This window comes from Semicossyphus pulcher, unplaced genomic scaffold, assembly GCF_022749685.1.
Source record: "Semicossyphus pulcher isolate SPU_LCO1_2020_fin unplaced genomic scaffold, fSemPul1.0.p SCAF_24, whole genome shotgun sequence".
NCBI classification, from domain to species: Eukaryota; Metazoa; Chordata; class Actinopteri; order Labriformes; family Labridae; genus Semicossyphus; species Semicossyphus pulcher.
Genome location: NW_027211698.1, coordinates 9,909,981 through 9,931,026, shown reverse-complemented (window position 1 = coordinate 9,931,026; position 21,046 = coordinate 9,909,981). Strand labels below are relative to the sequence as shown.

The following is a 21,046-nucleotide window of genomic DNA, read 5'->3' as shown; positions in this document are numbered from 1 at the left end:
AATCTGTAGGTAAAAGTATGTTGGAGTAATCTCCAGGTGTCACACAGTTTTTTCTACACACTGCACTTTGTGATGTCACAGAGAGCTGGCCAATCAGAAGAAAGCGGGCTTGTAGGGGCGGGGTTTCTTAAAGGGGACAGAGCTGACTGAGTCGTTCCAGGCAGAGGCTGTATGAGGGCCTGCACAGAGCACCAGTGTGAGTTTTTTTTTAACTCTAAATGATGTTTATCTACTCCACAGGTATCACAGAGTGCAGCAGTGAAACAGGAGCATTCTCACAGTGACCGTGCCCACACTTGGCACAGTTTAAACATTTTCAGGATGATTCCCAGAATTTGAAAGCGCAACCTCTCGTAAATCCATAATTAAAGGCCCAAACGGTGGTTTCCTACAGGCTGAAAAGGCCGCGTCACTGTCCATTATCTCTGGAGAATGAAACCACAACTTTCACGGAGTAGCTCTCATCATCTTCCTCCTGCTGAGTCACTTCCTGTCCACTTCATCTATACTTACAGGAGCTCATTTGATTGCTTTTACTTTTCTGCTTAGAGCAATAGTGTAACACCACTTTGGCCTTGACCTTTGACCTCACTAAGGTTCTATTCTATTAAGGAAGAGGGTGTGTAATGTTGCACTTATTGTAAGAAATACAAAAGAAGAAGACTGTATGCCCCCGCATCTCCTCCTACAATATCCCATTCATCCTGAGCAATCTGGCTCCAGTGCATCAGACATGTGACTTTAGAAGACGGCGAGCATGTGAGTCAGTAATCTGGCCTCCTGAGCAGCCACAGGCGCCGGGTTCCCGTCGTGCTTCACTCAGCTGACGTGGCACTTTGACTCATTTACATGGCATCATGACAACACATCTAGGGGCTTTGACTTTGAAGGACAAAAAGTTTCAGAAATCTGTTTAAATTACTCACTGTGATGCTAACAGAGCTGCTTAACGTGGAGTTATTTCATTTCGATGCATAGGTTTCATGGTTTCTCGCAGCATGCTTAGTTGTTTCCAAAAGGATGAATCAGTGATGTCCATAGCTAATGTGATTCTCACGCTTGTCAGATATGGAGCTGCAGTATCTTGTCAGTCAGATACAGCAGGAGTGTGGCTGCAGCTCGGTATCTGTGGCTTTCCTCTGTGTTGTGTCTCCTCTCAGATGCTCCTTATCTTCTGACTGTTGTGTTTCACCCTGTCACGGTGGCCCTGTCAAATCAGTGCTCTGTAGCCATTTATGTTCTCTCTCACTTGCACATGCACACAGATACAAACAGGGAAAACACTGCAGACAGATAAGAAAGTGCGGGGGCTTTACAACCTGCCATTCAATCATGCCTAACTTAATCGGTTAATTGTTTGGTCTGTAAAATCAAACATCCTTTTTTTTCAAAAGGAAAACTAAAAACAATACAATCTGTGCAACTGTAATATTGTTTTATTCGTATAAACCCTAGTTTAATATTTTTTTATTTACATGTTCTTGGATCCAAACTGCATATTAAACTAGCAACTAGTGTTTAAACCCACTGACCTTTTACTTTAAAATGTAGATGTTTCTGGAAGTTAGTCCTAAAATATGCATTAGACGAACAAAGAGACCATTTTTCTAGAAAGGACAATGAAATTGTAAAGTAATATAAAACATGGATGCATCCAGGAGAGCGCATGATGAGCGGAGGCGGGACACTCGCGGGTCATGTGAGCGTCATCAGCGGCTGTGAGGGCCAGAGTGCAGCGAGGAACCGGAGCGCCATGTCACCGGCTGACAGCAGCACCCTGTCGGGATGAACGAGGGGAACTTAACCGCAGGAGCCGGGGAGTGACGACCACACGGACAGGCAGAGTTTCTGAGGTGGCAGAACCTTAATTTCAGCCGGTAAAACCCTCACTTTGTGTCGTGTTAGTCGCCCAGTAAAGTCGCGAGAGTGTAAACCTGTTAGCGCGCGCCCATTATCGGACAGCTAACGTTGAAGTAAACGGCGAAGCTTCCATTATCGGACAGCTACAGTTTGTAGTGAAGCTTCCATTATCGGACAAACCCTCTATTGTTCTTCTTTTGGAAAGCAGAACTATAATGTCACCGAGTTAATGGAAGCTTACACGAGAAACGTTAACTTTGCAGGTATTTCTGTGTATTTTCTATCAAGTTGTGTCTTTTACAATCATAACTCTAACCTAAAGTTCAACACACTTTTAAAAGAAGAAAATTATGTCGTAAAAACATGTTTTTTTAAACATTTGTGGCCGGGATTTTGCAAAGTTAACTGAACCGTTAAGACGCCTGAAAACTGCCGTAAATGTGTTGTTGGTGTCATAAATCTGTTTTATTGATTGTAAATAGGCGTTTCTTCTGCCTCTGATAGGACGTATTTCAGAGCCATTAATATGAATTAGAGAGGAAATGTTTAATACTTAAATTAAAATCATGTGGTTGGTTGTTTTGTAGGAAATATTCATTACTTTACTGGACATAACCCAAACAGCAGGCTCTTTAAGTAGTAGCTTTCTGCTGGATGAACGAAGCACATGACTCCTGAGTGTGACTGTGCGCATGTGTGTGTGTGTCATTCATTCCTGCTTCTTTGGCATTGCTGCTCTTTAAAAATGAAGGAATGACAGCAGCAGCCTTGCAGTCGGTGTTTGAAGGTCCAAGGACAAAGACATCTTTTAACCAATTTTAAGTGCGCTTGTCGGTTCACATGACCGTGCAGCCTGCAGGCCTCCCAGTTCAACTTTTCCTTACAAGCGGTGGCTTTTGCCTGTTTTGTCCTAATTGGCTGCAGACTGCACGTGCATATAAAGGAACAGCAAGTTTTTGTAGTTTAGATTAAAATGACAGAAGTTGGATAAAACTTTGGAATGATTTCCTGAACATACAGCCACATTATAACGAAAACCAATCGCAGGAGCACACTTCAAGATCTTCAAGATTACTTTAAAGGAATACTAGTTTAAGCATCTACACTATCTGTTGAGTATTATAAACTCATGGCTTGTGTGTTTTTGCTATTATAACTTGTGAGAGCTAACAAGCTAACTAAAGCGACCAACCACAGCAAAAGCAGCAAGCTATGAACAGCCAAATTATACATGTATTTAATACTCAACAGATTTTTGGTGTTGTATTCCTTTAAATGCACCTTGTCTGCACTCTGGTTAATGTAATTAGACCATGTATATGTCATCCAGACACTACAGTTGTTAATCCAGGGACAGTGATGGATGATGTGATTCCAGTCAGGTAACAAAGCTCCTCCTCGTCTCCCTTTTTAAACCGGCTCTTTGTGAGATTTCTCCACTTCCGCCACACAGATTTGTTCTGGCGTGTGGGTGGGATGATTCGCCGTTTAGCCTTAACTGGTATGCTAAGTATGCGAGTGTGTGGTATGAGATTAAATTAGCGCTTTAAAATCCTCACTTCTCTTCGCAGCTGAGCCTCTGAGTGGGTGAACTCTTTGGCCGCCGCCTGGCGAAAGTGTAAAACACAAACACCTTTTTTTTCTCTCTCTCTCCTGCAGATTGGTGACAGAATGCTGCGTTTGCTGATATAACGGTGAGGAATCTTGTCTCCGTTGTGGGCGACTCACCGGTCCTGTGATCATCGCGCATGTGATGTGCTGCACGGATCAGTTGGTGCACAGTGTAGGAAGTTCATTAGTTGCAAAGGGTGATGAGGGGGCTGTTTTTTTTTTAATAGGATTAGCTCGACTTTAATCACTCCTCTTCAACGTCCGAGTGTGAGGAGACGTGTAAACACTTCTGCTGACAGGAAGTGTGTGATAAAGGGAAAGTTTATGAAGCAGTCTGAGCTTATCTCTATTTTATTCGTGAGGCCAAAGGTCACTGAAGTCTAAGATTCCCTGCCCACTGTGTGATTCAGACCAAGTTATTATGTTTCATAGTTAGAAACTATAAAAATATCTGTAAGGCTGCTCGCAGTTTGAACGCAGCAACTGTACAGTGTGTTTGTTGTTCTGCTCTTTGCTTTCTAAGTAAAAGTTTCTGTGCTCCGTAGTCGAAACTCCTTCCTCTGCTGTCGCCGTCTCCAAACCTACAACCAGCCCCGCCCTGACCCGCCTCGCTGCAGCCATGACGTCCAAGTCCGCCCTCCTGAAGGTGATCCTCCTGGGAGACGGCGGCGTGGGCAAATCGTCGCTCATGAACCGCTACGTCACCAACAAGTTCGACTCGCACCTCTTCCACACCATCGGCGTGGAGTTCCTCAACAAGGAGCTGGAGGTGGACGGCCACCACGTCACTCTGCAGATCTGGGACACGGCGGGCCAGGAGCGCTTCCGCAGCCTGCGCACGCCTTTCTACCGCGGCTCCGACTGCTGCCTGCTCACCTTCAGCGTGGACGACGGGCAGAGCTTCCACAACCTCACCAACTGGAAGAAGGAGTTCACGTATTATGCGGACGTAAAGGACCCCGACAACTTCCCCTTTGTGGTGCTGGGAAACAAACTGGACGTGCCCGAGCGGCAGGTGTCGGGGGAGGACGCGAGGAAGTGGTGCCGCGAGAACGGCGGGCACCCGTACTTTGAGACGAGCGCCAGGGACGCTACGAACGTAGCATCTGCCTTCGAGGAGGCGGTGCGTCGCATCCTGGCGCTGGACGACAGAGCTGATCACCTGATCCACACAGACACAGTGGACCTGCAGAGGAAGAGTCCGCCTGACCCCAAATGCTGCTGAGCTCGGAGCTCATTGTGACTCCCAGCGGGGGCTCATGTGACGCTTCTGCTGCTGGCACAGACTCAGCAAAAAAAGAGGAACTGGTTGCTACTGAATGTGTCCTCAGATAAACTTTTGACCAGTTCATATTTTAACAATATGTTCATTTGTTTTAGACAAATATTTTCACCACACATGGGACCAAAACTCTCAGTTTTTCAACTCTGATCTAGATGACGTTTGGTCCTTCTGAGGATTATGATTAATTTATACAAAGCATGAATGAACGGTTCTTATAATACATTACAAAAACAGTCCTGGCAGGTTTTATTGATCATATTTGGTCCTAAAAGCATCAACTGTACAAGAGGTGCACAGACCTTATTTAGGGAGCGACAGATCTGTAGTGTCGTGTGTTTTCAAAACTGCCAAAGAAGTCACTGAAGCAGACGTAGCTTCTCGTTTTAGCCCACAAAGAGAGAAGTCCAGCTCAGTTGAAAGGCTGAAGCAAATCGTTCAACAAAAACTGTACAACCGAGTTTACAGCCTAAATGTTCACTGAGTTCTCTAACAGCCCAGTGAGCGGCACTCTCAAGATGATTTTCAGTTGTTCAAATAAACACTACATCCTCAAACACTTGAAGAAAAATTTGGAGTTATGATTGGTTTAGAAACACATAAATGCTTATTATCAATCTATAGCTTAAATTTTTGACATTTATGTGGTCGTTTAAGGTACAACAAGTAGGATTTTTCCTTGCGTTTTGTCAGCTACACCTTCAAACTTCGTCACCCTCACTCTCTCGTGCAGGAACACGCCCGCCCCGCCGAGCTAACCGCCGGTTAAGCATGCTAACCGCCGATTTGAGGCCCCTACCTGTCCAACAGAAAGAAGGACAACTCTTGCAACGCTCTTTCGCCATGTTCGCCGGTCTGAATGGGGCCCCGTTGCTAATTTGAACCACTCCCACACTCACCTGTACGCTGTGATTGGCTCAGGGAACCACGACCGCGACCCTCCTGAAAACGTCCCGTGCAAAGCAAAAAACAACAGAATAGATGCAGAGGGAAGGGTCTCACAAGGGTCTGTACACCATAAGTGATGATTTATATTATATTCGATTTGTAAAATATATTTTTATTGTTCTAGGAAAATCCTACTTTTTATACCTTTAAATTCTAGGTAGGAAGCACTGTCTTTATTGGAAGTAAATGAATTATGTTGACTAATTTGGTGTATATTTAAGAGGCTTAATCACATGATCAGATGAGTTAAAAGTGCCAAACAAGACATTTTAAAACAGATGAAAATTGAATTAATTGAAAATTTTGTAATAAGTTGTTTACTAAGGAATTTCAGGAGCAACTTATTGTTGTTTGTATGTAATGGGACAGCTGTTGAACCTGTTGGAGTTTTTGTATTTATTGATCAAACCCCTTCTATGGCTATAAAAAGTGTTGACTGAGTGCTCTAAGGCTCGTATGATATGTTATGTAGCCGTGCCTTTACTCCCACCATTTTCACACTGGAAATAAAACAGCTGCCAACAATTGAGATGGAGTAAAATCTGTCATGTTCACATTTTTTTTTCCCATTTGAAATGCATTACCCTCTTTGAGCACTAGGCGGCAACCACACACCACAAGTAAGACAGATGAACGCCCAGCTAGCATGTAAGTCATGTAGCATGTAGGCGCGGAAGGACCCCTGATCCAATCAAAGACCGACTCAGGTGTTTACACCTGTTGGACAGAGGAGGTTTTGTAACAGGAGTAACATGAGCTCAACAAATTGTCGAGTGAATTAAAAATGTTTTGCTAACTGAAAAGAGGCTAACGGGAGAACGAGGCAGATGTCAATCAAATACAGTCCGCCCACGCAGATCAGAGATGGAGGAGAGTGGACTCAGCTGTGTGGGTGTAACATGAGAGAAATGTAGTCTACAACTGTGAGTATTTAAAGACTGTGCACTGATTTTCTCACGTCAAACCTCCTTAGAAATACACTAGAAATAATAATGTTTAAAGGCAACGTTTATCATGTGATTTAACATATTTGTCCATTAAATGTTTGATCTGTTGATATAGGAAGCACCTGGTGTAAGCGTCACTTCTGGATTACAAATGCCGGTAAGAAACAGACTATTTATGATGTTTTATAGGCCAAACATTTGTGACATGATTCAATTATATGTTGTAATGTAAGTCAAAGAGACCTGGACACAAGAACGAGACAGGAGACAACGGTGTCACGATAATAAAAAATATCGGTTTTACTAGAGAAGGTTACAAAAATCATCACTATATAGGAGTCATAGAACTATTTCCAACTTAAAAAATAAAACCATAATGAAACACCTACAGGGACTACAATGCCATCAAAGTACAATGGAGTTTTCTTTAGAAAAGAGTGGGTGGAAAGGGGGAGGGGGGGTTGTGGAGGAGGGGGTCAAACACCGCCTACCATAGTTGTCAGTACAATTGACTACACATCACCTGAAAAACTGCAAAGACACAGTCATGTCTCCTTCATGCAAATAACGAGGAAACAACAACACCCTGACACGCATCGTCTTATAGGAAATTGAAGTTTGCCTTTACATCAACCTGGCGGCAAAGCACGTATATTTATCAAACATAACACACATGGCAATATAGTCCTTTTTTATACAGAATAGACAGCTGCACACATGGACGATACTGACATGCTTCATCTCATTAAAGATCAAAAATGTGTCTTCTTCAGTGTTATTTTTTTTTTTAGGGTAAACTAACCAGTGATGATCGATATAGAATATAGTTCATGATCATGAAACAATATCTGATTATAAAATTAATGTATGAAAATTCCTGACTTGTTTTTATTCAGAGTGTAAACATCCAAAACAGTCTCTGTGGCTCATATGAGAGGCATGACGTTAAGAACGAAAGAAAATATAAGAACAAAAGTGACTTTTTTCCTCAACTCACGTGTTGACGAGTCACTTATTTGGCTGGCAATCGGAGAAAAAAAAAAGCACAAACGAGTTCCATAAAATCATAATTACTGAATCACGAGAAGAACCCAGCTGCCTAAAACTGATAAAACATTAAAAATTAATTTCCATATTTTTTTTTTTCACATTTTAAAATGTATACGTCACAAGCACCTCAATCCATCATACCATGACTGCACTGCATCCCTCTCACGACATATCATTTAAGATGTTACATTACAATTATTATATCAAATGCAGAACTAGTATTTGAGTGCTAAACACATATCTCAAAGGGTACATTTACATATATCTGTGGAAAAAAATAATAATAGAAGAGCGTGGCAAAACACTGATTGTGTTCTCCCCGTTTCGGGAGAGGTGTGAATTTCAATCTTTTGGGGTGATTCAGCTATTTACAGGTGAGTTCATTCGTTACAGGAGAGACCTTAGGAAATTGTTTATTGTTGATAGCGAACCACTCCGGTGCGGGTCAAGTGGTTAGATGGTGAAGCTTTGGAAAAGAACACAACTGGCTAAAATCAGATTTGGTTTGATACCTGAGGTGTGTGTGTTTTTCGTGTTAAAAAACCTAGACTGATCTATCTGTGATTTCTGCGGCCGCTGGTGATGAGTGTAGCAAAAACTTTCAGGGTGTGAAAGGGAATAGTTTTACATGCTGGGAAATGCCCTGCCGAGATTTAGACGAGAAAATTGACACCACTTTTATGTCAGCTCGGTTAAAATCAGGCTAACGGCAGCTAGCTTAGCCTAGCTAAAACATTGGAGACAGGGGAAGCAGCTAGCCTAGCTTTGTCAGAGAGAAACAAAATGTATATAATGTTTGTTTGGTTCACACAAAAAACAAAGTGTAAAAACCACAAGTTGTGGTTTTATGTGGAGGTTTAAGTTAGCAGAGCCTTTTGGACGTCCCTGCGCTAGCTAACAAATAGTTTTGCCTGTAACCTCTTTGTAAATCTACAATTTGTTGCTTTTATACTTTGTTTGAAAAGGGAATTAGTTAGCTTAATAAGTAGTTAGATAGCCTGGCTCTGGTTAAAAGTTACAAAATTAGCTCAGTTAGCTAGTTTCCCCACTTCCAGTCCTGAAGCTAACCTAGCCTAGCCTGTTGCTAGCTGAAGCTTTATGTTAAACAGACATGAAAGTGGCGTCAGTCTTCACATCTAACCCTTGGTAAAAGTACTTAAAAGTAAAGTCATCAAACCTATTCCCTTTTTTTAAAAGTTTGCTACACCTCTGGTCTTAAATAAATGTTAAAAACTAGTTGGTAAAATAATCTCCGCTCATGTAAATGCAAGATAATCCTTGAGATACCACATGGTTTGAGTCTTAAATATTTCTATGGTAGCGAGGGGCAGGGCTGCTTTGTTTTTGTTTTTTTGTGAGATTTTCGTTCTCCCTTATTGTTTTAGTTTTGTAGTAGTGCAACAACGTATCGAGCATTAGCAATAAAAAGTCTAAGATGGAGAAGAAAGTAAAGGAGAGAAAACCTATGAGCGCAAAAACATAAAGAAGAAGAAAGATCATAATAGTACCAGGCATACTTCTCCAAGAGTATTAAAAAAAACAACAACATTCGCACACATTCGCACAATATATTCATATTCATATATATATGCATATAAAACACCAAAAAACGGAGGAAGTTGGTCGCTGCCTTGCTTCCCTGTGGCTGAAGCAGACAGTGAACAATGTTTTTTTTAGGCTGTTAGGAGCTGTGTGTCGAGAGGCTGTGCTGGCTCAGGGCGCGAGGCCATCACAGCCGGGCCTCGTTCACGAGCCGCCGCCCAAAAGCACGAGAGAGGAGACGCTTCCGAACTGATTTACCGTACCTGAGCTCCACCCGGGGCGGGCGAGCTCTCCCGTTCTGAAGCATCTGCCTCCGTCTGGGCCTGCCGCTTCTCCCGATCCTCTATTCTCTTCCCTTCTGCTGTGAGCTCGCAACTCTTAATAAACATCGGGGAAGGGAAGAGGATGGAGGATCAGGCGGTTTGGGGACTATCAAACATGACCGAGGTGGTTTTGTTTTAACTGAGGGAGGGGTGGGCGCTGGGTGTTGCAGGGTGGGGGGGTTGAGGTGTGGAGAGGAGATGGGTGGTGGCAGTAGAGGATCCCTGGTCCTTATGAGTAGGAGGAGGAGTTCTGGCCCTCCTTGGAGCGCGCTTCGGCCTCCAGATCCTGGTCGTCCTTGGTCTTGATGTCCTGGTACTCGTGCGTGGAGACGGCGCTCTTCAGGTAGGCCCAGTTGGCCGACAAAATCATCAGGTAGTGGATCTGAAGAGAAAGCAAGAGGTTCTCAGCGTTAAAGGACGGAGATAATGGACAGTGGGGGACTTGTCCTGTGTCCCAATTACATACTACAGCCTAATTATGTGCAGTATTCTCTGTAGGCTAACCTCAAAAGCAAGAAATCTATAACTTTTTTGTAAGTTGAAATACACTGTCCCAATTCCAGACTACATACTAATTCTTAGAGGGTTTTCTGTATGTTGTGTGTTCACCTTTTTTTGAGCTGTTAATGGAAGTTTATAGCTTTGAATTCCAATGTTTTATCCAGACGTGCATATCATTAATATACATATACATTATACATATAATTACATGAATTCCTATGTTTATTTAAGCGTCAAGTGTGTTGAATTCCTCTACACTAACGGCAAAAACTTTTACTGTAATGATTAGCATAAACAGTACACTGTTATAATTAAGCTATGTCACACAAGAGGGAGTGATAAAGTGAATACCAGCACTGCAGTGATTCGGTCGTTGGCACGACGACCTGGAGTGTTTTATTGCTGTGTGTTGATATTGCTTTCATACAACAGTAATACAAAGCAGCAAATAGTAGGAAACCGTTATAACAAACTTGAAACTGAAAACTGAAACTGGACTTTTGTTGCCTAGCAACCCAAACATTCTCCTGCACTCTGTGTCTACAGGTGACCACAGATTTTTTCAAAATCACGTATTTTTGTCTGTATGTGTCGTGAAATTTCCAAGTGATGTTATGCTGTATATCAGCACTCATGGAATGCCTCTTGGCCAATCAGATTACTCGGTCGGAACTGACTGTTGTATAAGGCAGCATGGAATTAGGATGCATCTTGTGACTATGGAAAGGCACTGCTGTCGAAACTTAAACTATGAGCCACAAATGTTTAAATGTTTTTCAACTTTTCCTTTTGGAATTCATTGAATAATGTAAAGAAACAAAGTGTTTAAAACTCAAGCATCCAGGTGATTAGTGACTACTTTGTTTGGGATGCAGCATGAGAGAGTTAGAAGCCAAAATGTCCGTGGTGTGGAAGTTTTTCAAAGTGTCCGAAATAGATAGCAAAACTGCTACTTGCAATGACTGCTCAGCTTCAGTGATGCGAGGAGGAGCCAAGGCAAAGTCTATCAACACTACAAACTTGATTAACCATCTCAAGACCCGTCACCTCGACCGTTGTAACAAATGTGATAAGAGTATCACCATTATACTGTACGCTAATTCCAATACAGAAGAGAGTTGATGATCTCTGCAATTAGAAGTGCGGGAAAAAAATATCGGTATTGGTATCGGTAATCGGCTAAATGAGTTGTAAAATATCGGCATATCGGATATCGGCAAAAAATCCAATATCGGGCATCCCTAGATATAGGATAGGGAAATAAAAAGCAAAAATAATTGTTTGATATTACAAATTTGTTCTACTGACTGAGCATATGAGCCGATATACAGTATCTCCAACGCTGTTGTGTAAGCTTTTAAAAGAAACAGAAAATATTGGTCTAGTTTCGGACACTCCTGGCACCACTTTGCTCGAACACTCTTCTCTATCTCTTCCTAAATAGGCAAGCTGGAAAACAGCACAGTGCAGAGCGCTGTCAGACCCAGCACGGCTTCTTTCTTTTTTAAGCACTTTCGTTTTTCCTGCACATGAAACAAAAACCATCCGCCTCCACAGCGGAGTGAAACACTGACCCCGTCTACACACACACTCACGCAGCAGAGGCAGGCTGAAGAGGGTTGGATTTCAACCCATAGGATGACATACTGCCAAACGTGAGAGCGTATATTTGAGGAAGCACATTATCAGTGGAATCATGAGCGGCTTACCAACGCGATGACGGTGGCACCGGCGCCCGCAAATGCAACGATGTAGAGGTGGTAGGAGAGGTAGAACTGTGGATGAAAAGAGGAATTTAGAGAGGGAAGGGAACAAGGAAAGATAAAATAGAAAAAGAGAAAAGGTCGAGTCAGTGTCCTCTCACCTCGCTGGTGTTACAGATGTCTCCCAGTGTGGTTCCACAAGCTTTTCCCGGTGTGGCGTTCCAGGGAATAATACCTACAGGATCAGAGAGATGAAACATCAGAGGGCTGCCGCTTCCTCATCTGAGACAAGAAGCTTTTTCCTCCCCCGAGACTGTATGATTGAAGGCATTATGAATTAGGCTCGGATAAAGATTAAAGGAAACAGGGCTGCGGCTGTGCGGGCCTCTGAGCCTCGCCTACAGGAAAAATATGGGTCATTATTTGGATTTGCTTCTTTACTGTTAAAAGACTTTTGAAAATTGGATAGCATAAGCTTTATAATTAAAAAAAAAAAGATTAAAATCCTTTTGCACAAAACAAGAAATTTACTTTTTCTCTTCAACCGCAGCTCCCGATCTGCTGATAATAATTTGATGACTGCCAGTAATTGGGGTTAATATTTCATACAGTGTTATACAGCACGACTGCCAATGAAGCATATGTGATCCTCATCCTGCTTTGTGAGCGGGCCAGCTGTCCTTCAAATGTGGGTCACATACTGTACACGAGGCCGTCAAACAGATATGCAATCACAGGAAAGGGTTACTCTGCTGTAATACTGCAGGAAGGTGGATTTTCATAAACATCCAATCGGGCTCTCAATAATCTGAACGTATATGTTTGACCTCTTCATATAGAAAGTGACATCTAAAGCAAACCAGAGCTAGAGATAAATGTTGAAACTATTTAGAGACGGAGAACAGAGTAAAGCCTTTTGATTCACACTGTAACATTTATATATTTTTAAACTAAAAATAAAGTAGGACGACGTGCTTAATTTAATTAACTCAGTAATTATTCCATCACAGCCTTACCTGATTCGGCATGTTCGGTGGCTAAGGTAAGCTAACTTTAGGGAAATAATAGCAGTAGCTTACGACTAATGTTGGCTAACTTGAGAGGAATATGACCAGTAGCTTTCGGCTAATGTCGGCTAACTTGAGAGAAATATGACCAGTAGCTTTCGGCTAATGTCGGCTAACTTGAGAGAAATATGACCAGTAGCTTACGGCTAATGTTGGCTAACTTGAGAGAAATATGACCAGTAGCTTATGGCTAATGTTGGCTAACTTGAGAAAAATATGACCAGTAGCTTACGGCTAATGTTGGCGAACTTGAGAGAAATATGACCAGTAGCTTACGGCTAATGTTGGCTATTTTAAGAGAAATAAAAGCATCACCTACGATGTGTAAATCAGCTAACTTTAGAGAAATATTACTAGTGACTCATGGCAGCTAATCTGCTAACTTTGAATATAAATAACAGCTTACGATGCCTAATGTATGTTAACTTTAGAGAAATATGATAATTGGCTAACATTAGCTTACATTTAAAAAATGACCAGTAGTTTATTGTGATTGATGCTGGTTAACTTTATAGTAATTATACCAGTAAGTAGACATGACAAAAAGCTTTTGATGCCTAATGTTAGCTTATTTTAGAGAAATTTGACCAGTAGTTTATTGTAGCTAATGTTTGCTAACATAACAGAAATATGAGCCGTAGCATATGATGGCTAATGTAAGTCAATTTTAGACAAAATTAGACCAATGCTTATAGCTAATTTTGGCTTAAGTCAAATAGATATAACCATTATCTTGTGAGGGCTTTTGTTAGCTAACTTTAGTGAGATATAAGCAATAGCTTATGGTGGATTAGTTGGCTAACCTCTATAGCCAGTAGGTTATGGTGGCATATGGTTGCTAACGAGTGACAAAAAAGGACCTTAGCTTTTGGATTAATGTTTATTTATATTTAAAAAAAGGGAACCATTAACTTATTATGGCAAATGTTTGTTAACTTTAGGAAGATATTACCATTAGCTTTCTGTGTTAGCTATCCTGAGAGAGATATGGCCAGTAGCTCATCATGGCTAATGATGGCTGAAGTTTGTTAAATGCTTTCTTCAGTATTTTATTATCTTGCAGGCAAGTCCTGGGTTTCTAGTGTGTGTGATGATGTTCTTTTGTCAGCAAAGCTTTTATTGGCGGGGCTAGCCGGCATGTTTGAGCTCACTTGCCTTGATCAGAGGAAATTCTCTTAAACTTTGAAGACATGTAATGCAGTCTGCAGTCTGATCCTTTTAACTCCAGCTGCAAATCAAAATACCTGGGGGATACGCAACATGTTGCTTATTTCGGCAGGCGATTTTTAAAAATAGCTTTATTAGTTGTTGAGAGATATTTTATGTCAAAATGCAGTTTTATAAACCTAGTTTTCAAAGCCCACCTTCCCTTCAAGCTCTGCTTCTGCACACCTGATCCGATTTAACTCTAATGAAAATGTGTCACCCTTAATTAGATCAGGTGTGCAGGAACAGAGCAGCAGCAAAAATATAAAGGACAGGCTGGCCTTGAAGACTCGAGGATGAGCTGAGAAACGTTGCTTGGAGACGGCCAATCTCCATAGCAAAAGTTTGTGGTGTTATAAGAATAAAATAATTAATGTAACAAAAGGAAATATCCCTCCCGGAGTACTGCAGCATTGTTTCAGATCAGACTTTGATTCCTTGACTGAACTTTTCTACTACAGAATCAATAAAAGTTGATAGAGGAAGACATTTATGAAGCTTTGTGATAACTGTCTGCAAACATTAACCGAGGTAAAAGAGACAAACTTAAAATGTACACAATTTTAGTGGGATGAAAGTGGGACAACTTACCGTACTGCCTTACGTCCACACAGATGGAGTCAGGCGAGGTGATGTTGGCGTCAGGAGACCTCATGGCAGCGCAGGTATTCCACATGTTAAAGAAGAGGAAAACGGGTATTGCCGTGAAGCCGAAGATGGCGAGGAAGGCCAGGAAGAGGATGTAGGTCAGGAACATGAACTGAGGTGAGTAGAAGCAGGAAAGAGAGGACATATTCAAAGTGTGTCATTAGGAACTGTTTCAACCAGTTTGTGTTGCATTAGGAAAATAGGTTAATATTATTCCTTAAAGACCTCCACCCACCGCACACATGCACTATGAGAGTCAGTGTTAAAGCTAATGTTACTGGACATCTGCAGCAATTAGAGTAATCAGGCTAGAAAGGACAAACTGTGCCAGAGTTGCCCTCAAGGGCTCTAGTGGAGTGTTTGTGTATGTGCACAAGTGCTGGTGTATATCTTTTTTATGTGTCTCTGTGTGTCCATAAATGTGAAGTGGAGGTGTGTGATTGTGCCGCTCCAACACTTTCATGATGACCTTTGTCCTGCCTCGTAATTCAGTGTTTATTTTTGTGTGCCTATTTACATTATTTCAAGCAACAACTGCATAAAAAGCGCATCAAAGTAATTAATTCTCATTTAGAGGCTTTAATTTAAAGTGTAAGTGGGTCAGTGGGTGCGATAGTTTGCAGCAGCTACTTGTGTGTGTGTTGACATACGAAGGCAGTGATGCAGCGTCCGCAAACGGTAGTCTTGAAGTCGCTCTGCAGCTCCTTCTTGATGGCGCTGGTGGTGTAGAAGCCCTCAGCCAGCAGGATGATGGCGTAGACGAAGAAGAAAGAGGCAATGCCGTAGATGATGTACTGAAAGATCTGGATCCTGAACACACAAATACAGAAAATAAAGAACAATGTTACAATCTAACCAAAAACAGGCTTTAAAAGCTGCCTTTAACACCCTGTGCAGGCTAGATTAATACTCAAAATGATTTCTCAGAAATGTCAGTAAAGAAAGAATAAATTTGGCAAACTTTAGAGACGTATGAGTAGCTTATGGAGGCTAGTGCAGGCTAACGTTAGAAAGACAGGAACTGCTTATACCCATCTTCTATTCTGCAATAAATGACATCAAAAGACATCTTCATTTCTCAAAGAACTTTATCGATCTCACCATCAGTAACTGCCACCACAGCTTGCTTAAGCGAAATATTACCAGTATTTCACGGATGATAATGTAACCTAGTAGCCTATAAGAAGAAATAAGACCAGTAGCTTAAGGCTAAATTTAACTATCTTAAAAGAGGTATGACCAGTAGCTAATCAGCAGGACCACTTTGAGCTAACTTTAGACAAAATGACCAGTAGCTTATGGTAGCTTTTATTAGCTATCTTGAAATATGACCAGTAGCTTAGTACTAGCTAGTGTCTATTGTTAGCTAACTCTAGAGAAACAGGAACAGTTGCTTTTGCTAGCTAATGTAAGCTAACATGAGAGGAACAGGACCATTGTTTACGATGGCTAATATTTGCTAGCCTTAAAGAAACCAGACCTGAAGCTTGTGATGGGTAACGTTTGCCACCTTTAGTCAAAACTAGCCCAGTAGCTAATGGCTAATGTTTGTTACCTTTTTAGAAAAATGACCAGGAATATTTGTGGTCTTGGCTGACTTTAGCAAAAATACGACAACTAGCTAAAGGCTAAAATTGACTATGACCAGTAGCTAACCAGCAGGACAACTGCAAGCTAACCTGGAAAAGACCAGTAGCTCATGGTCACTTATATTATATTAGCCATCTTTAAATAAATATGACCTGTAGCTCTATTGGAAGCTAACTTAAGAGACGTATGACCTGACATATGTGACATTACTAAGTCTGTTAATTGACTTAGTCACTATTCTTGTGTGCAATGTTAAATTGTGATATTGGCGACTGCTGTTAAACAAAAGTTACATAGCTTAGCTTTAGCTTGAGAAACCCACATGATAAAGCTCTTAAAACATTTAAGAGCTAATTTTAGTAGCTTAAATTGCAGCTCATTGAGTACCAATACACGGTCTATTTTGGCTAGTAATTTAGCTAGGGTATTTTGAATCATAGCAGATAATGTCGGAGGCTCCCCTTCACTCATTTAATAACTGCGGAGGTAGTTACAGTAGATTGTTCATGCTTAAACCATTAATGGTGCCAAGAGCTCATCAATGATTCATCTTTTGAAAACAATCATCAGGATATTATCCTCCTGGTCTCTCCGCTACTTAATGTGAAGCATAAAGCAGAACACCTTATTCCATTATGTGTTTGATTTCATTGATAAAGACAGCTTTTGTCAGCTAATTGGATTACACTGAGCACTTACACCATGGCGAGGGTGGCGTGGTCCGTGGTGACCCTGGAGAAGTGGTTCTCCAGCATGGTCAGGGTGCCTGTCAGCGCCACGTGGCCACAGCCGCAGAACAGAGCCACGCCTGAGAAGCAGAGGATAGTGGCCACCAGGGAGGCGTAGGGCACCCCGCCCAGACACTTGATGCAGCACTCGAAGCATCCTGCAGGGGGAGACGAAGAGAGAATGCTTAATTCAGAGATGGAAATGCCTTTCTGTTGTTCCCTACGGCTAAAAATACAACAATCCAGGTCAGATCTGAAATTTATGCTTGTAACTGAGCCGTTGTGAAAAAAGCAAACTGCTGCAACATGCTAGCTCATATTAGCTTTGGTGATGACACTCGCTGCAACACTCTTCGGCCTTTAGTCCACTGTTGTTTGATTCTTACTCTCTCAGAAACCTGCGCGGATGTTCATACTGCCGGGGATGAATCAGGCGTGTGTGTGTGTGCGCGCTCTTCTTGTGTCACGCTTGTCTCTCCGAGTCTACAAGAGAAAGAGCTGCACTTCTTCCTGTCAGGCATGTCGAGCGACTAATCATAGCGTCTTTCACAGTTAGTGTGCGTTCGCTTTGAGCTCAGCTGGGAGTGCTGAATATTACATGTAAGCCGTGCTACATGCTCACATCCTACACTGCTAAAAAAAAAAACCACTCCTTCCTTTTTGTCTTGGAGAAAGTTTTCCTTCTTTTGACCAAATTTTATGAATAACTCATGACCTAATCCTGAATAAATGACTAGCCATCTTTTCTAGGGCATCAGATAGTGACATTTAAGTAGCGTCATACCTCTAAAATACTGCTTGCAGATCAAAGTGAGAATTAGACTTATGACTTGCTTCATTATTTTTAATTTCAGTGGAATTAAAAATGTGCAAATGAGCATAAATTGGCCTGCAGACTTTGCATATAATTTAATCTTTTCCTTATTCATTTTTCACAGCTCCAGCATGATGACAAATAATCTAAAAATTATCCCTTGTGCGCGAGCTGTTTCTCCAGAATGATGATGATAAATTAGTAAATTTGCATTTAACCGTGCCCGCGTGTGAAGCTACCCGAGTGAATTATGAGCTACATGGGATACAGCACAGCCGCGGTGCGATCTGTCAAGAGCACAAAGAGGAATAAAAAGGAGGGAAAATAACACATTGTATTGAGCACAAGAGTCGCATCTTATATAACAGCCGGTAAAAATAGCTCCTCCAGCAGAAGCAGGAAGTTACTCTGGAATAAAAGGCAAAATGAACTGTGTTCTGTGTGCCACTTTGCTGTTTCCATGACAACCCGCTCCAATTGGCAACTGTGAAGCATCATTATTTCATGTTCTGAAGTTTGAATCTACATGTTCGTATATCTAAAGCGCTGAATACATCACTGGCCATGTTACATGTGTCAAATCTGTTCTGTACCCTCCCTACTTCACGTCTGTAACAGGGTCAGGTGGTGTTACAGGCGCGGGGACGGTTGTTATTGACGTGTTTAAAAGAGCAGATTGATTTCAGCCTGTGAGGTTAAATGATCAATATTATCAATGCTTACAAAAGTCAGTTGGATCACCGCTTTGGACCAGAGAGAAATTGTAGACGACTTTTTAATGACTCTTCATATATATAATATTTACATTCATGTGTTTTGTGATTTAAAATGAACTGTTATAACTGTCAAATCAATATTTGTCCATTAGCCGTTACTGTCTGTGGAGTTTAGTGCTAATTAGCAAATGCAAGCATGCTAAACTAACACATTAAGCTAGGTTATATCAGGCGTTACAGGTATCATATCTACGAAACAACAGGGAGTTAGCATTGTCGTTTTGAGGATATTAGCATGCTGAAATTAGCATTAAGCTGAAACCACCATTTGACCTGGTCGGGTAACAGAATAGTTAGCAGTTACCTTAGCTGTAATATGTTGGTGTTGATTGTGTTTAACAAAGGAGAAGGTCATTTAGAAAACTTTAAATAACTTAACTTTTCAAAGCGACATTTGACTTAAACAGTGCCTTAAAGAGCCATTAGCTTGGATGTAGTGTCTTGTTTAGGGTGTGTATTCATTTGGAAAACCTGGAACAACATTGCTTATCTTTTAACTTTTCAGCTAGCCATTAGCATTTAGCTCAAAGCAACATTTGACTTAAACAGTGCCTTAAATAGCCGTTAGCTTGGACGTAGTGTCTTGTTTAGGGTGTGTATTCATTTGGAAAACCTGTAACAACTTTGCTTATCTTTTAACTTTTCAGCTAGCCATTAGCATTTAGCTCAAAGCAACATTTGACTTAAACAGTGCCTTAAATTGCCGTTAGCTTGGATGTAGTCTCTTGTTTAGGGTGTGTATTCATTTGGAAAACCTGTAACAACTTTGCTTATCTTTTAACTTTTCAGCTAGCCATTAGCATTTAGCTCAAAGCAACATTTGACTTAAACAGTGCCTTAAATTGCCGTTAGCTTGGATGTAGTGTCTTGTTTAGGGTGTGTATTCATTTGGAAAACTTGTAATAACTTTGGTCATCTATTAACTTTTCAGCTAGCCATCATTGATCAAAATCTCACTCTTTGTCTGGTATGTTTATGACCAATTATCTGAAACAGCTGACCATCACCATCGCCTGTTTGTTGGGTTTAAGTGCTAATTAGCAAACGCTTGCATGTAATCACGCTTAACTAAGATGGTAAACATTGTATTTTATCTACTTAACATCATACGCATTTTCATTTCTAAGGAGGTTAGCACCCTGACATTAGCATTTAGCTCATGCAACATTGTCTGGGAGTGCAGCTTAACAGAGCTGTTAGCTGCTAGCTTGGCTGACTCTCTTGTAAAACAACAAGATAGTTGTTTCCAGGATAAAATAAAAGTATAAAACATGATTGGTAGATTTTACAATTTATGATCATCAACAAACAGCTGATAATTAACATTAACTTGACAATTTCAAATATTTTTACTGTTTATCTTCACATTTTATTTTGTATCAGTCTTAATACAGAAAGACTTTCTCTCCTATGACCTCTTGTGCTCTGTTCACTCAGGATGACCCATTTTTCAAGGCCAGTTCCTGACCTCAGTTTGGGGTCATGTGCGGACACATTGGAAACCTCTCCTCTCCATATCACATTTATGGCTTTGGGTTTTTATCACTCTAAGATGCAACCGCTCCGCTCCCAAAGTGTGCTCTCGCTTCTGCTGAGGACTCTGTGTTGCGTAACCGCGCGGAGGCTCGTTGCATAATAGATCCAAATCCTATTAATGTTAATGAAGGAAGCGGGCTGATGGAGAGGTGCAGCTGATAAGGCTGGATGGCTCTAAAATCCTGAGCTGAGAAACAGGCCGGGCCTCCAGGGAGGAGGTGCAATGGACTGAGTGGTCGATACAACTACGACCGGGAGGCTGTTTAAGAGCTGTTATTCACTGACACTCCAGTCTGCCACGAAAGGTCAATCTCAACAGGTAATGTAGTGTGTGAGTCGCTCTTTATTTAGAGGAGGGAATAAAACCTGCAAGAGCGTTGGATCATCCTGCTTCTTTAAATGCAAATCACACATTTCCATGACGTTATCGTCCTAGTCTTGAACTTTCACTTTCCCTCTTTTTAAGGTGATAAGAGCAGTAGCTCATTTCTTCTAAGAAAAAAGATTAAATCCAAGAGAGCATAGGCTTATATTATTCCTGCTGCTGACTCCCTGTCCTCATGCGGCTTCATGGATGAATTCACAGGTCTCTTTTAAACACCAAACGGGCCCATTATCCGGTCCAGCCTGTGGCTACGACTGTTTGTCAGCCTCAGTTTTAAAGGCCGCTAATGGGAAACAGACAGGCCGGAGTGGTCAGCTCCAGCCGGCCTTAATGGAAATCAATGGACTATTCATTAGAGTAGAATTTAGGTGACACAGCCAGGCCGGTCGCTCTCGTTTCATACCTCGCTGCATCTCGCCACCTCTCGTCTCTTCTTCCCTGCCCTCTTTTTGAAATACAACCGCGCCCACGCTGTACTTACAGTGAGCCAGCTGGAGTTAATCGCTTAGACAATATGTTACGCTACTGT

The 21,046-nt window shown here is 41.5% G+C and overlaps 2 protein-coding genes across 3 annotated transcripts in view; one reads left to right on the top strand and one right to left on the bottom strand.

Moving 5' to 3' along the window:
* The first annotated feature begins 1,744 nt into the window (after positions 1 to 1,744).
* Positions 1,745 to 6,225, top strand: LOC138603463 (ras-related protein Rab-9A-like). 2 transcript variants are annotated; one of them, XM_069675253.1, is made up of 3 exons: positions 1,745 to 1,853; positions 3,520 to 3,554; positions 4,017 to 6,225. In XM_069675253.1, exon 3 carries the CDS (start codon positions 4,091 to 4,093, stop codon positions 4,694 to 4,696), a length of 606 nt encoding a protein of 201 aa, XP_069531354.1. In that variant the 5' UTR covers positions 1,745 to 1,853; positions 3,520 to 3,554; positions 4,017 to 4,090; the 3' UTR covers positions 4,697 to 6,225. The 2 variants fall into 2 exon arrangements, with proteins under 2 accessions (XP_069531354.1, XP_069531353.1); XM_069675252.1 differs by having other exon boundaries at positions 1,745 to 1,877.
* A 699-nt stretch (positions 6,226 to 6,924) lies between these two features.
* Positions 6,925 to 21,046, bottom strand: part of LOC138603395 (neuronal membrane glycoprotein M6-b-like) — a 29,071-nt gene continuing 14,949 nt past the window's right edge. The window contains exons 2-7 of the mRNA XM_069675147.1: positions 16,978 to 17,164; positions 15,339 to 15,498; positions 14,632 to 14,800; positions 11,929 to 12,002; positions 11,774 to 11,839; positions 6,925 to 9,945 (exon numbers count right to left, since the gene is read on the bottom strand). Of these exons, the coding sequence (XP_069531248.1) occupies positions 9,793 to 9,945; positions 11,774 to 11,839; positions 11,929 to 12,002; positions 14,632 to 14,800; positions 15,339 to 15,498; positions 16,978 to 17,164 (809 nt within the window). The 3' untranslated portion in view covers positions 6,925 to 9,792. The remainder of the gene's footprint in view (positions 9,946 to 11,773; positions 11,840 to 11,928; positions 12,003 to 14,631; positions 14,801 to 15,338; positions 15,499 to 16,977; positions 17,165 to 21,046) is intronic.

Coding starts and splice junctions, on each gene's coding strand:
- LOC138603463 (XM_069675253.1), top strand. CDS start 4,091: ATGACGTCCAAGTCCGCCCTCCTGAAGGTGATCCTCCTGGGAGACGGC.